The sequence below is a fragment of the Pollachius pollachius genome (genome assembly GCF_949987615.1).
Source record: "Pollachius pollachius genome assembly, chromosome: 14".
Taxonomy (NCBI): domain Eukaryota; kingdom Metazoa; phylum Chordata; class Actinopteri; order Gadiformes; family Gadidae; genus Pollachius; species Pollachius pollachius.
This window is the reverse complement of record NC_136947.1, coordinates 382440-396253: the sequence shown is the minus strand read 5'-3', so window position 1 is coordinate 396253 and position 13814 is coordinate 382440. Positions and strand designations below refer to the sequence as shown.

The 13814-nt window shown below is 48.7% G+C and overlaps 2 protein-coding genes across 2 annotated transcripts in view; one reads left to right on the top strand and one right to left on the bottom strand.

Annotated features, from left to right (window-relative positions):
* Positions 1-309: 309 nt before the first annotated feature.
* LOC307086491 (KN motif and ankyrin repeat domain-containing protein 4-like) lies at positions 310-8857 on the top strand (the record flags this gene model as incomplete). Its single annotated transcript, XM_079751718.1, has 9 exons — positions 310-331; positions 411-1919; positions 3174-3252; positions 4011-4337; positions 4484-4568; positions 5074-5293; positions 5998-6140; positions 7705-7905; positions 8765-8857. 9 exons carry the CDS (start codon positions 310-312, stop codon positions 8855-8857), a joined length of 2679 nt encoding a protein of 892 aa, XP_079607844.1.
* Positions 8858-12803: 3946 nt separating this feature from the next.
* LOC307085651 (low-density lipoprotein receptor-related protein 8-like) overlaps positions 12804-13814 on the bottom strand; it is a gene marked incomplete at both ends in the record, with an annotated part of 84095 nt that continues 83084 nt past the window's right edge. The window contains one exon of the mRNA XM_079750517.1: positions 12804-13219. Coding sequence (XP_079606643.1) covers positions 12804-13219 — 416 coding nt within the window. The remainder of the gene's footprint in view (positions 13220-13814) is intronic.

Below are 13814 nucleotides of genomic sequence, written 5' to 3'. Positions count from 1 at the left end.
ACACTAGGTTGTACACATACTACACAACACTACGTGGTACACAAACCTCTTGTGAATGGGTAGAAGTGAAGGAGAGTGAGAAGGGTCTTTTGCTTTTAAAGCTATTAAAGCTTTCAGAAAAAAGTTAAATATTTCCTTGAGAAATACAACATTTCTTGGTATTCCCATCAAAACCATCTGTAATGGGTATGTTGTCAGTGTCGTTTCAATTCAGTGCTCTGCTGCTATTTTCTTGTTGTTCTTGTCAGATACCCTGCTAAACAACCCGGATTATGGGACATCAAATTGGACACAAAAACTGAAAACGCCATGATGATGGAAGGACAATATGGTAAAATACTCCTTCATTGCATCACTAGCCATAACCACAAATTACATACCGTTGAAATTCTTCTTGTATTCTGTTTCAGGAAATAGCTCCCCCCTCAAAACGACGGAAAACGGTTTCAAACGAAAGCCCTCTTATTCGGTGGAGACCCCATACGGCTTCTCCCTGGACTTGGATTTCCTGAAATACGTGGATGATATCGAGAAGGGCAACACCATCAAAAGGGTCCCCATCCACCGGCGGAGTAAGGGCCCTCGCTCCAGCACTCTCCCCCGGCACCTCAACCTATCCGGGGGCGGCGGTCGGCCGAGCCCCTGGGGCTCCACCGGAGCTCTGGGGCCCAGGTCCAGACTCTCTGAGGCCCACCATGGGTACAGCTCCTGGACCCACGACCGCAGGACGCCGGCGGCCCCCCCCGGGCCGAGGACCCTGACGGAGATGGAGGCTAGGATCAAGGCGTTTGACGAGCAGCCTGTCGGGGAGCACATCGGACCGCATCTCCTGCGGGCCTCCAGCATGCCTCTCACAGTGCTCCTCAGGCGGAGCTCCGGGACCTCCGAGGACCCAGGCAGCCTCTGGAGCTCCAGGGACCACCTCGGAGAAGGGGATTCCTCCTGCGAAGACATACCCCGCAACCTGGAGTTCTCTGGGCTGCTGCGGCGTCTGACAGAGGCCCTGGAGCGAGTGGGCGAGCTGGAGCTGGAGATGAGGGTCATACCGGAGCTCAAAGCACAGATCTGCATCCTCCAGGAGGAGCGAGAGCGGTTCCGTCTCAGCCTGCACCCGCTTGCCCCGCGACCCGAATCGGGCAACGGAACCGCCAAAAACTCTAGCATCTCCAGTTGGTCTCAGGCCACCGGGGACCTCAAGAGGCACAGCAACGGAAGCCCCCGCGCCACAGGCCAGGACAGCGATAACCCGCTGCAAGAGTGGAGGAGCAGCACCGATCTGGATGAGCTGCTGACGGTGACGTCGCTGCAGGCCAAGGTGGCCGCGCTGGAGCAGAGGCTCCACCTCAACGGCCTGGAGCTCCAGCGGGCCCTGAGGGAACTGGGGGAACAACGGGAGGAGGGCCAGAGGAAAGACGAGAGGATCGAACACTTCAGCGTGAACCCCATGATTTGGGTCTGTGCTGAGAAAGTGGTGGTGGACAGCGACGACGAGGACGGGACCGTTACTTCGACCGGAGACAAGGCCCGTTCGTTAGGAGACTCCATCAAATCGGACGGCGAACAGACCATCGCTTTCCCCCATGGACAAAGAAACGGGCAGCAAGCGTCTGCGGTTTGTCTCCCCCAGAAGTCCAACAGCAACAGTTCTTCTTCAATCCCCATGGAGCTGGAGGAGGCTCCACCCGGGGCTGGGGACTCCACCCTGGCAGTCCTACACATCAGGAGGATCAAGCTGCTGCTGGAGGAGCAGTGGGAGTGCCTGTGTAGGGGTGGCGGGTCGCTGGAGGAAGGTAGGCCCCTGGAGACCCCTGACCCTAAGGTCAACCACCTGCAGGACGAGATGATGGCGCTCGTCAACGTCCTCTTGGCCTGCTGCCACGCCCTCGGACGCTCGGGAGGTGATCCAACACCACAAGAAGGTACATGTGATTCAGTTGGTTTGGTTGTATCAGTGGCTTCACTGAACCCTGATGTGCGCTGTGTGTTAGATGGTGATTTGTTTGTGTTGATCTGCCATGTGCTTATCTTAACATTTTTTAGCACATACATTCACCCCCACAAACTCCAATATTCGTTCTGCCTTGAGCACATTCAAGTTGAGTGTTTAAGCCAAAAAACTCCATAGCAGATTCGCACACACACATGAAAATGAATGGAGTCAGATTAACTACAGCGTATTAAACCATGACGACATTGTGTTATTACAAACATACATTTTTAGACTGAGGGGCTGAGACGTGGCCCTGCCCAAAATCAAAGGGTTTCACGTGACAAACTTATTCCCATACCGTAGGAAATATTTTTTGACTCACTGTGCAATTGCTTCACTCAAGACATTATGGTTGTAGAAGCTTCTCTCTGGGAACGGCTCTCTGCTTTTGAGAGAAGCTTCTGCTCCCTGTGTGGACTAGAAAATGGCAGAATTTCCTTTCTAGTGGCAACTGTTCCTTCAGTCACAATGCACTCTATTAGTTGTATTGCTACACTATCCCCATGGCCATGCCATAGGGAAAACAGCTGTCAAAACATTTGGTGTCAAGGGCTATTTTTATACCAACCCATTCAAATACCAATCCAGATACTCAATCTGTTTTGAACGTTTTGCGTTGCTGTTTTGTCTTAAATTAGCACCTATCAATGCCCTTTCCTTTATATTGATCGGTGTCCAAAACAAAATGTTTTGTTCGTGTTGTTAAAAACTTCAATGCAGAAAAAAAATCTAATCTTCAAAAAGTCTGCACAAATTTTACTTTGCAATAACTATCTTCCTTGACAAGCTGTGGCCAGGGATTGCATTTGTGCCTCGAGTATTATAATTGTTATGACTATCAATCCGTATGGATTTTGGAGGCCCTTTTTTATTCTGTGGAATGTCTTTATTCAGCTCCTATGGGACCACAAAGTCTTTCCACCACTGTCTCCCTACCTCAAGAATGCAACTATGTTGACTTTACTGCAAAAATGACCTCTGATGGGTGGATTTCACACAGGTTCTTGGGTTGGCACTCAAGACTCAATCTCATGATTAAATCATATTCCATGAACAGAAACCATTTATGTGCGATAAACAATGATAAAAGATCGAAAGGTCGGATGGTGTCAGCCAAGAAGCTTGTTTGTTTGGCAGATCTTGATTCCTTCATCCCACACTTTTCGTCCTCTCTATCTTTAAGCTCCTAAATCCACGAGGACGACGACGGACGAGAGCGCTGTGGCGTCAGAAGACATCCACTTTGCGGGTGTTAATGAAAGGTTAGTCAACAACCGGCCTGCCTCCCCCCGAAGCTGACATCAGCACTCTTTCACAATGATTAACGGTGATCGGTTAACTTGGTGTCTGGCGGGAACCCTGGATCCTGCGCTGTGGTCCTCTGGGCTTTGGGATGCACATAGCTCGGTTATGAGAACAGCGGTCTGTGATGGGCTTCAATCCCGCTTCCCAGCCAAGGCTTCGTATCGAGAACGTAGGCGAGGTGCAGGAGTCGACTTTGAAAGTCAACGTTGTTTCCCGTGCATGCTGTCATCCAGAGCGGATCGTGCATTTGAAGTTTGTTCCTCTCACGTCACCATGGCGGGAGATCACAGATGTGTTTGTCACATGAATCTCCAGAAAAAATAGAACAGGGGAAGACGGAAAATGGTTGTGGCTGAGGCAGCTTACATGCTGCTGCTTTCGGTTTAGCACTGAACAGATAGTGATCTCAACTGTATGTAAGCTACAGTTTATGACTTGTAAAAGTCATTCTGTTTTTTCACTGAGGATGAAGTAAACCCGGGATAGATAAATATCCATGAAAAATCTATTTAGAGATTGTTTTTCTTTGTCTAAATATGGACTGAGCGTGTCCAAAATAACTGCTTCCTGCCTCCAATGCACTCGGAGACATGTAATAGATGTAGCAGACTTTAAACCTGACATTTGGCAGACTCTCTCTTAATGTCATCCAGCTTTGCCTTTTCCTCCTCCTCTGTCTCGTCCCTTCCTCTCCTTCATTACATCGTCTGCGCAGATGTTCAGAGACCGACCAGGTGAGTCAGGACCGTCTCGCCCAAGGAGACCCTTCCGATCAGAAGGGTGAACCCCACGTCCCAGAGGAGATGCCCGTCACTCAGATGTATCCCCCCTCGGAGCACCGCCGGGGGGAGGCTGACCCAGGCCCAGACCAGGACCAGGGCCAGGACCAGGGCCAGGGCTCCGTCCCGGGCGGAGAGGCCTCGGGTGGGGCAGATGGAGGTGCAGGGGCCGTGGTCCTGGGAAGGCATGAGCAGATGGAGTCGTCAGCCCAGGGTGAGCAGATGGAGACGGACTCTGGCTCCCCGCCGACCACCAGGGGGAGGTAGGTGGATCCAGGCCTCCCCAGATTTATGATACAATCGGTCATCGGCTGTTAATTCTTTATTTTGAACAAAATGTTTACTCTTTGTTAAGAATATTCTAATAGACTTTCTCTCACCCTCTCCCCCCACACACACACCCTTACAGCGAGGCTGTTAGTGAGGAGTTTATGGCAGCCTGTCAGTTTCTGAAAGACCACATGGAGAACATGGATAATCCCAATAACGACATGGTAGGTCCATTTTACTAAATGCCTTTAACGTATTGACTGTACTTTATATTGCTTTGCTATTACTTCTCCGATTAGTTTCAAGCATGCCTTGGCTATAAAGCAGAGTCCAATGTGTGATTCTGAATACTGTAGACTTGATTCCACTTAATTTAAATGAAGTTATCTCAACACCAGAACATGACAGTGTGCAGTTTCTAATTGCTCTCCGGGAAAGAAGACTTATCATCCTTTTTAGTCTTTACAACGTGAAAGAGAAAATATAAAAGAATAGATACTAGGAAAATGAATGAATCAGATGTGTCGATTACTTATGAATCCGAATAAAAGCTGAAAATATGGCCATGGAGAGAAGTCCTTTCAGCCAAGAAATGTGTGGTTCTCTCTTAAAGGAAAAGAGCCTTTTCTTAATAGAAATCGTTATGTTTGAGTTCATCCACTCATCCTTTAATTGCTCCAGCTCCCGTCACAGTCCCTGCCTCACCCTCACCCTAACCCTATATTCCAGCGAAAGGCCTTGGTGGTGCTGTTCCACCATTGGTTCGGTGTCGCGGCGGAGGAGAACGCAGCAGCCAATAGCGTGTCTCTCTATCTGGGCGAGGTGAAAAAGACCACGCCCCCCCTGCTGGGCTTCCTCGTCAACCTGGCCGACGACAACGGCAACACGGCTTTGCATTACAGCCTATCCCACTGCAACTACAGCATCGTCAGCCTGCTGTTGGAGACAGGTAACAGTCCATCACTGCTATCTATCACTGCTGTCAATCACTGCTGTCAATCAATCACTGCTGTCCATCACTGCTGTCCATCACTGCTGTCAATCACTGCTGTCCATCACTGCTGTCCATCACTGCTGTCCATCACTCCTGTCAATCACTGCTTCTGCTTTGGCAGTGCTTCTCAGCTCTTTCCTAATGTAAGGATGTACAAAGATACCCCACTGCAGCCAAGTACCCCTTTTACCAGCACAAAACATTTTGGGGAGGGAATTTATTTGAATTGAACATGAATAATGAATGTGCATGCTATTAAACATTAATAAACTAATAGACATGAACATAGCATGGGAGATGTGAATACTCACATGGTGGGCTTCACTTATAATTGTCATTCATTGGAAAAATATACCAAATTTGTAGGTGAGTATTTATTATACCTAATTTAATTAAATCCGGATATTAAAAAATTAAACATTTCCAAGGTTAAATTAGCAAACCATCAAAGTACCCCCATTTGAGAAGCACTTCTATTAGATTCATCTTTCAGGTTAAACTCTCAGCCATGACTGTTGAGTATATACCGCTAACACAAATCGAATAAAGCTCTAAAATCCGCATCAGGGTGAGGGCACAGCGCCCTACAGAAGGGCACTACAGAACCCATTCTTAGCAGAAGCCTGCGTGTTGACCTGATTCTCCGACCGCCCCCCCAGGTGTGAGTGACGTGGACCTCCAGAACAAGGCGGGCTACACCGCGGTGATGCTGGCCTCCCTGACACCCCCCGACGGGCCGGGGGGTGTGGAGGTGGTGCGCAGACTCATGGAGCTGGGAGACGTCAACATATCCTCCTCCCAGGTACCGCGAGGTCAAACGCAAAGGAAGCTAAAAGGAAACCATGCACCAAAGAAACGTACTTTAAAGGAAAAGTGGTGTCGTGGGTTGGATTCATTCAGGCCCAAATCTGAGTTGAGCTGAACGTTTTATTTTGCCCTCTATGGTCTTAAACCTGCTGTTGCATGAGGTACTGGTAATACCAGTTTGGGGTTACTTTGTCACGTCGATCCTTCTGGCTGCAACCCCCCCCCTACCTGTTGTCTGGATGCATTCCCAACGCCGAAACCAGTGTGCAGGCGCATCGCTGGTAGAGATGGGCGATATGGCTTAAAATCCATATTGCGATATACATTGCAGCCTCTTGCGATAACGATATATATCACGATATAAAATCATAAAATAACCGTTTCAGAACAGGTTACATAGACCCTAAGGAAAGCCAAACTGCTAAATGTATTTAGAAAAAAGAGAAATATAGTATGTCATTTCGAGAACATTTATTGTGAAACACTGTAATCATACAACATAATGTTGCAGATAAATAAAATTAGTATTGGGTTTCTTTCCTTTAGTGCAAACCATTCTAAAAGGCACTACACTTAGTTTAAGTCCTTGGTTCTTAAATGCCACCCAAGATGCAGAGAACAGGAAAAACGGGTGTCTTTCTAGATAAGGAACAGACACTGTACTGACAATTAGGGAGGGCATGATTAATTGATGATCGATCATTGATTGTTAAGATTTTTGTCGATTACGTGATATTTTTAACCATCAAAAGGAGGTTGACCCAGCCGGAGAGGGGGTCTCGGAGACGTTGCTCAACATGGAGCAAAGAGGAGACGGAACGTCTTTTGGATATTTGGGTCCGATATCCAAAAGACATTCCGTCTCCTCTTTGCTCCATGTTGAGCCACCACCCGACGGTCCGACAAAAGCAGGTAAAAGGTATGCTGGAAAACACAACTTAAAAATGCCGATGCATTTAACACATTCCGAGTCAGGATGAGGGAGAAGGAGTTGGACCAGTCCGCAGATCAATGTATATCACGCTGGATATCCATGATTGTTTACTTTCACCGGTGCTTCCCCCCCCCCACACTTTTTCTTTAACGCTTTACAACGCCCCAGACCTTTTTGTCCAATGATTTAACCCATTCAGACCGGATCACGCCTCTGTGCGTGTTTACCTTTAAGACCGGATTGCGCATCAATGCGTGTTTACCATTAACCCATTTGTACCGGCTGCGCGGAGCAACATTGTATCTACTAGATACAATGTTGCGCCGCACAGCAGCCGGTACAAATGGGTTAACGTTCTTTGCACACATGCAGGTTTGTTGACGAATTCTGGCACTGTTGCGAAAATTGCAATGTGAAAAGGAATTGCACCAAACTTTTTGCGTCATCAACATGCATTATCGTGATAGAGCGATATAATTAAAATCTCTATCGTAGGCCATGTTTTTATCGTTTATATCGTATATCGTTTATATCGCGCATTACTGATCGCTGGGCGCCATGTGCGGACCTACCGTTAGCTTTAGCTCGTAGAAGGAGAACCTGACTCCACCCCCTGCGCCCCCAGACGGGACAGACGGCGCTGCACCTGGCGGTGAGGCACGGGCGGGTGGTGATGGTAAGGCTGCTGCTGAGCTTCGGGGCGCGGGCGGACGTGCAGGACACCCAGGGGACCACGGCCCTCATGCTCGCCTGCGAGCGCGGCCACACACACATCGTTCGCCTCCTCCTGGAGCGAGGCCACTGTGACCTGGCGCTCTCCGATAAGGTGAGGGAGACGGGCACACCATGGGATGTGCACGCGCATGCATGAATACACGCAGATGCGTGCGCGCCGATACACACGCACACACACACACACACACACACACACACACACACACACACAATAATCTGTACAGGCAGGCACATCCATAAACTCACAGATACATCCGTACATACACACATTGTGCGATGGTTATCGCACAAGGCAATTTGCGCCATAATGGGTTGGATTTGAATTAAATTTTCTATCCCATCTATTTTATTTTATTTCGTCCATTTAACAGAACAAGCATTACAGCCTGCCATTATCCCTCTATCCAGTGAATAAAAATCCGATATAGATGAGCAAGGCCAGCATAACCTGTTCTCATTCTAAAAGGATTTAAGGAAGTGTTAAAACATGAAGGTGACTTTGGTTAAATTGGAAAGAGGGAAGGAGCGAAGATGGAGTATAGGAATTAACTTCTTTGTAAAATGCACCCCCTATTGGATATGATGCGTAACAACACGTACATGGCAAGCTCACTATACTGTTTTTTTAAGGGGTGTTTCGAAACAGAATAACCCATCTGTGTCGTGATATTGTTTCTCCATTTAGTTAACCTAAATGTTTGTTGGAGTATTCCTATTAATAGTACATAGTTCTCTAAAGATATAGGTTGAAATAAATGAATCAATCTACATCTGACCATTTAATTGCTTACGTTAACATTTTGAGATTCCACAGCCTTTTATAATTTAACAATTAAGGTGGGGATGGCTAGGTCCGCCTTCTCTGCGACATCTACGGTAGACTTTATCAAAAATATCCAATGAGTTGCATTCGATTTAAAACGGACTTTCCTCTCCGCCTCTCCTCTCAGCGGGGGCTAACGGCGCTCAGCCTGGCCGCGCAGGGGTCCCACGCGGACACGGCGTCGCTGCTGCAAGCCCACGCTAAAGCCCGCGCGCTCTAAACCACCGCCGCTCCCTCCCACCAGACAGAACTCGGCGGAACCGGTTGTCACCCGTCCAACGACTCCCGCCAGTGTTCTGTTTGTTTTCCCTCTGGGTGGGTAACGTCATACATGCTGTTCCTTATTGATGATTCAGTGTATGAGATGAACGTTATGTATTCAGGCATTACGGAGATTATTTTTAATTATAGCCTGGCTGCGCGGCTGCATTCGTTTACAAAGAAAATGCTTTTCATGTGTTGTGCTGCTTCTTTTTATGTTAAATATGGTGGCCGACTTAATTAATCCCAGACGGGGAATTCTGAATGACTAGGAAATTCTGAATGATGTGCAAACATTATTTCAACTGCTATACATATCATCAAAGTATGTCATCTCAGCTCCGCATTTTGAATAAGATGTAAAAATGTTTGCTCGTTATAAGCTATCCCAGTATGGGTCATGGTTATAGTGGTTATATTTTGTTTTTGAGCACCAAAACCGCCCAGGAGATGGCGCTGCTTCCCTGAACTCCACTCACTCTACACACTACAGCCACTCGAACCTTTTCTCCAGCGTTTTTGGACATAGAGGGATAGAATGCTAAAAATGAGCCCAGCCAAAGGATTAACCGTAATCCCTTTTGAGTGTGACAAACAATTATAGTCACAACACTCACTGCATTGTATTGATGCGGCTGCAGAAAGACACTCAAACACACAAAAAAAAAACAATAGCCTAAAAACAACAAGTGAGTGAGTGGCTCATTTCTCCCAAGTCCCTCAGGAAAGTTGAACAAGATTGATATTGTTTTTATTTATTATTATTTTGTATAATCCCTCTCATGTATTATCCAAAGCAAGCTGTTTTCTTTACCCCTGGGGATTCGGTTTATATGCATTTGTCGTCAACGCAATCTTTTAAAAGAAATACATTTCAGATTTGCAGGTGTGCTAAACGTATGAAAGTATCTCATTGGTTTGTTTTCGCTGTATATTTATCAATGATAGAATCCTGCCACCCAGCTTACAAGCCATACATAGCTACAACGTCCTGCTAGAAATGTTTTACGCCAGCCCCAGAGCTGGGATGAGGCATTGTTTAGTCATTCTGCCACAATGCTCCATAGCTCTAATAAATAAAGACGTATAGTACATCATATATTGAGATGGTACAAACAAGAACATATTTGCAGATCTGAACAGGCAGCTTTGGGTTTAATAATGATAATGGCGATGGGTTTATAGGCCGCACAAGAGAAAGGCTTTGGTTTAGGAAGCTACCAGTGATTAGTGGAGAGCGATATAAGAATAGTCTTTCTATTGTTCAGATTGAAGAATCAGCAAAGCCTTAAAGGGGATTCTCACCATAACATTTGTTTGTCTGTTGTCATTGTATGAAGAAATTATAGTATATATCTATGAAATTAAAGAAATACAGATATACCCTCAGCACACTGTCTCATTCCAGAGACAAGTGAAAAAAACTACACACATACAGAAATAGAACATTTCAATCAAATTTTATATATCAATATATAGAGATAGTCAAAACAACGTGACAGGAAAGCAACGGATGGACTGTGTTTGGCCGTGGTGCAGAGCGAGGCTGCAGGCCTACTGCAGAGTCAGAAACACTGTCATCTGGAGGCAAACGCTTCAGAACTCAACAGAAAAGGAAGTAGTGAAAGTAGTGACTTGTGACCAGGGAAAGCAAAGAGTAGCACAGAAGAATGGAAACAAATGACAGTATACGGTAAAATGCTGCACGGGCAACAAACAACACAACAAACACTTGGTGAATAAATTACATTTTCTTACAATGCAGGAAATTGCAGTGCTCTGTTTTTATACAAATAAATTAATATAACTGTCAACACTTTGGGTTATCTACAATTTTTATGTACAGCTTCTCTTTTACAGATGTTTTTTATAATACATTATAAAAAAACGTTTGCCATACGAAAACCTATTTACATATCAATGATTCAAAAATGATCCCCATTAACACTCCATCTTGACAAACATTTTAGTTTTGCACACACACGCACCCACACACACGCACACACACACACACACGCACACACCATGCAAACCTGCACAGTACAGAAGGCATTCTAAGAGGGTTGTGCAACAGAGAGCTTACAAAATGGTTCAATTATGGCTATGGTAGGAGCATCATCACACACGTGCACGGTCTTGAACACACAAACACACACACAAACACACACCGAAGACACCCCCCCCCTCCACACACACACACACACACACACACACACACACCAAAGACTTACCCACACACACACACGTGTAGACTCACACAAACACACACACAGACACCAAAGATGCACACACACACACACACACTTGGCCCCTGCTAAGTCAGTTTTAAACTCCTTCTGAATGAGAAAGCTGGTGTTCAGTTCCTGCTGTGAGTGAAGGTGTCTACTGTTTTTAACACAACAGCAACAGGCCCACCGTGTGTGTGTGTGTGTGTGTGTGTGTGTGTGTGTGTGTGTGTGTGTGTGTGTGTGTGTGTGTGTGTGTGCGCGAACACATTTATCTGTGTGTGACTGTGGTGTCTGTTTGGCAGATGATGCATGCTGCTGTGGTTCTCTCCCTTGGCTAAGTGCACGTGATCAAAGTGCACGTTGGATGGCAGCGTGGCTGCTGCAGGGTGTACACCATGTGGGCATGCTTTTTTCAATCGATCCCAAAAGAACATGAATACAAACCCACCAAACGTACGCCACATGTGGCTTCCCTCTGGCCTGCGGACACACGGAGGAGCAGCAGAACCGAGGGAGCCGTGGCGTCGGCTCAACTCCCATTAAGGAACGCAACAGTCTATTGCTTATCACGGAACGCTCCGACCAGGCCAACTAGGCAGAGCCTCTTGAGGAAAACGTTCATTATCTTCTTCTTCTCCCAGAACTCACGGATCATTAATCTTGCATCGCCTCCACAACAAAACAATGCAGACCGCGTCTCCCGAGAAAAGTTCTCAGTGGAGTCACTCTACTTGAGGTAAAGGTTTGAGCGATCTCCCGCCAGCCGTGTACAGCCTCGGGAAAGCACGCCGACGCCCTTGAACATGTCTTTTCAGGAGGAAACAAAAACTAAGCAAAAAAACGCCACGTGAAGGAATACACGAAAACAGATCGAATTCAGAGCAACATGTCTGCGGACGGTGAAGGACAACGGTCTGAGGAAGAACCTTGATGACGATGATCTGTCCAGAGGTGGAGGGGGGGGATAGAGGGGTCTGTAGGCTGAAACAGCATGCGATAAAGAAAGTCCTCTTCGGACAAAGGTGCTGTCCTACTTCCCCTCCGCCCCCCCGGTGCATCTGTCTTTGCTTTCCTTTCAGAGCCTGGTTCACACAGCGAGGCGCTCTTCCACGGGACAAGACAGCGGCCAAGGAAGGTACGAGTCAGGACCAAGGAAGGTACGAGTCAGGACCAAGGAAGGTACGAGTCAGGACCAAGGAAGGTACGAGTCAGGACCAAGGAAGGTACGAGTCAGGGCCAAGGACGCTGCGTAGCGACATCAATCTGTAGCCCTGCCTATGGCATCGTGACGCAGACAGAGGCACAGCCCGCTAGACAACCGGTTACTGTAGTCCCCCAGTCAGGGGGCAGCCTTGTTCCTCCAGCCCTTAATGACACACTGCGAGCTGGCCAGGAAGGTCGACCAACTCCGGGGTTTATTACTCGGTAACGGGAGAGATATGTTGGAATGAATCGTCCAGAGAGAAATCTGGAAACGGATCCGGTTCACAGCAAACAGAGTGCTGAGTCACACAGAGATCCGGGCGGAGACACAGTTCAGCAGTATGAAAAAAGAAAACAAACGCCCTCTCCTCCGTGGAACCTAAGCCTGAGTGACCTTTGACCTCGCGACGTGTGCCCCCAAAGGGGCCGGTCAGTCCTGACGCCCCCTCCCCGTCCATCAGCGCGGGGGGGGGGTCACTTGGATGAGGGGGAGAGCATGGGCTGCTCCGTGTACCAGTGGGTCCCTGGGTCCGCCATGCTGCCCCCTAGGGGCAGCGTGATGAACTGCGGGCAGGTGCTCCCGCCCCCCCCGCCCACCACGCCGCTGCCGCCGCCGCCGCCCACGCCCCCGCCGGTCGCCATGACGCCCATGCCCACGCCGGGCGGGTACGGGTGGTGGTGGTGGTGGTGGTGGTGGTGCTGCTGGCCGTGGTGCGTCATGGCGTCGGCGCGGCCGATGTGGATCTCGTCCTCCTCCCCCTCCCCGGTGGTCTTGCGGTACACCGGGTTGTCGAAGTTCATGCTCTTGGTGGCGTGGCGACGGTAGCTACGCCACGCCACGTACAGGCCGGAGCACAGCAGGCCGAACACCACTGTGGCAACGACAGGGACTGCGTCACGGGGTTTCAGCACACACACACACACACACACACACACACACACACACATGCAGCCATAGCCGGGGGGGGGGGAGATGGAGAGAGAGAGGGGGGGGGTATGGGGAGAGGGGGGGGGAGATGGGTGAAGCGTTAGCGAGGCTTAAGGAGATCCCGGTGGTGGAATGGGATGAGGGGACAGACAGGTGCACCTCGGGGGACAGACAGGTGCACCTCGGGGGACAGACAGGTGCACCTCAGGGGACAGACAGGTGCACGTCGAGGGACAGACAGGTGCACCTCGGGGGACAGACAGGTGCACCTCGGGGGATAGACAGGTGCACCTCGCCTGGTGGGGGTCCTCTCCCCTGCCCTCTGTGATACGGGGCCAAGCCGTCCCTTCACCGCTACACTTCACTTCACATCACGCACGATTCCCCTGAAACTCACGGGACGGCGCGGCCGTCGTGAGCAGCATGCTGAGCTTGTGGCGGAAACGCCAGCCCTGGCTCCGCCGCTATGTCAGATATGATCACCGTTCGGTACCGCCGTGTCATACGGCAGACGTCACGGAGACAGGCCGATAGAGGGGATTCTAGAATCCCATGAA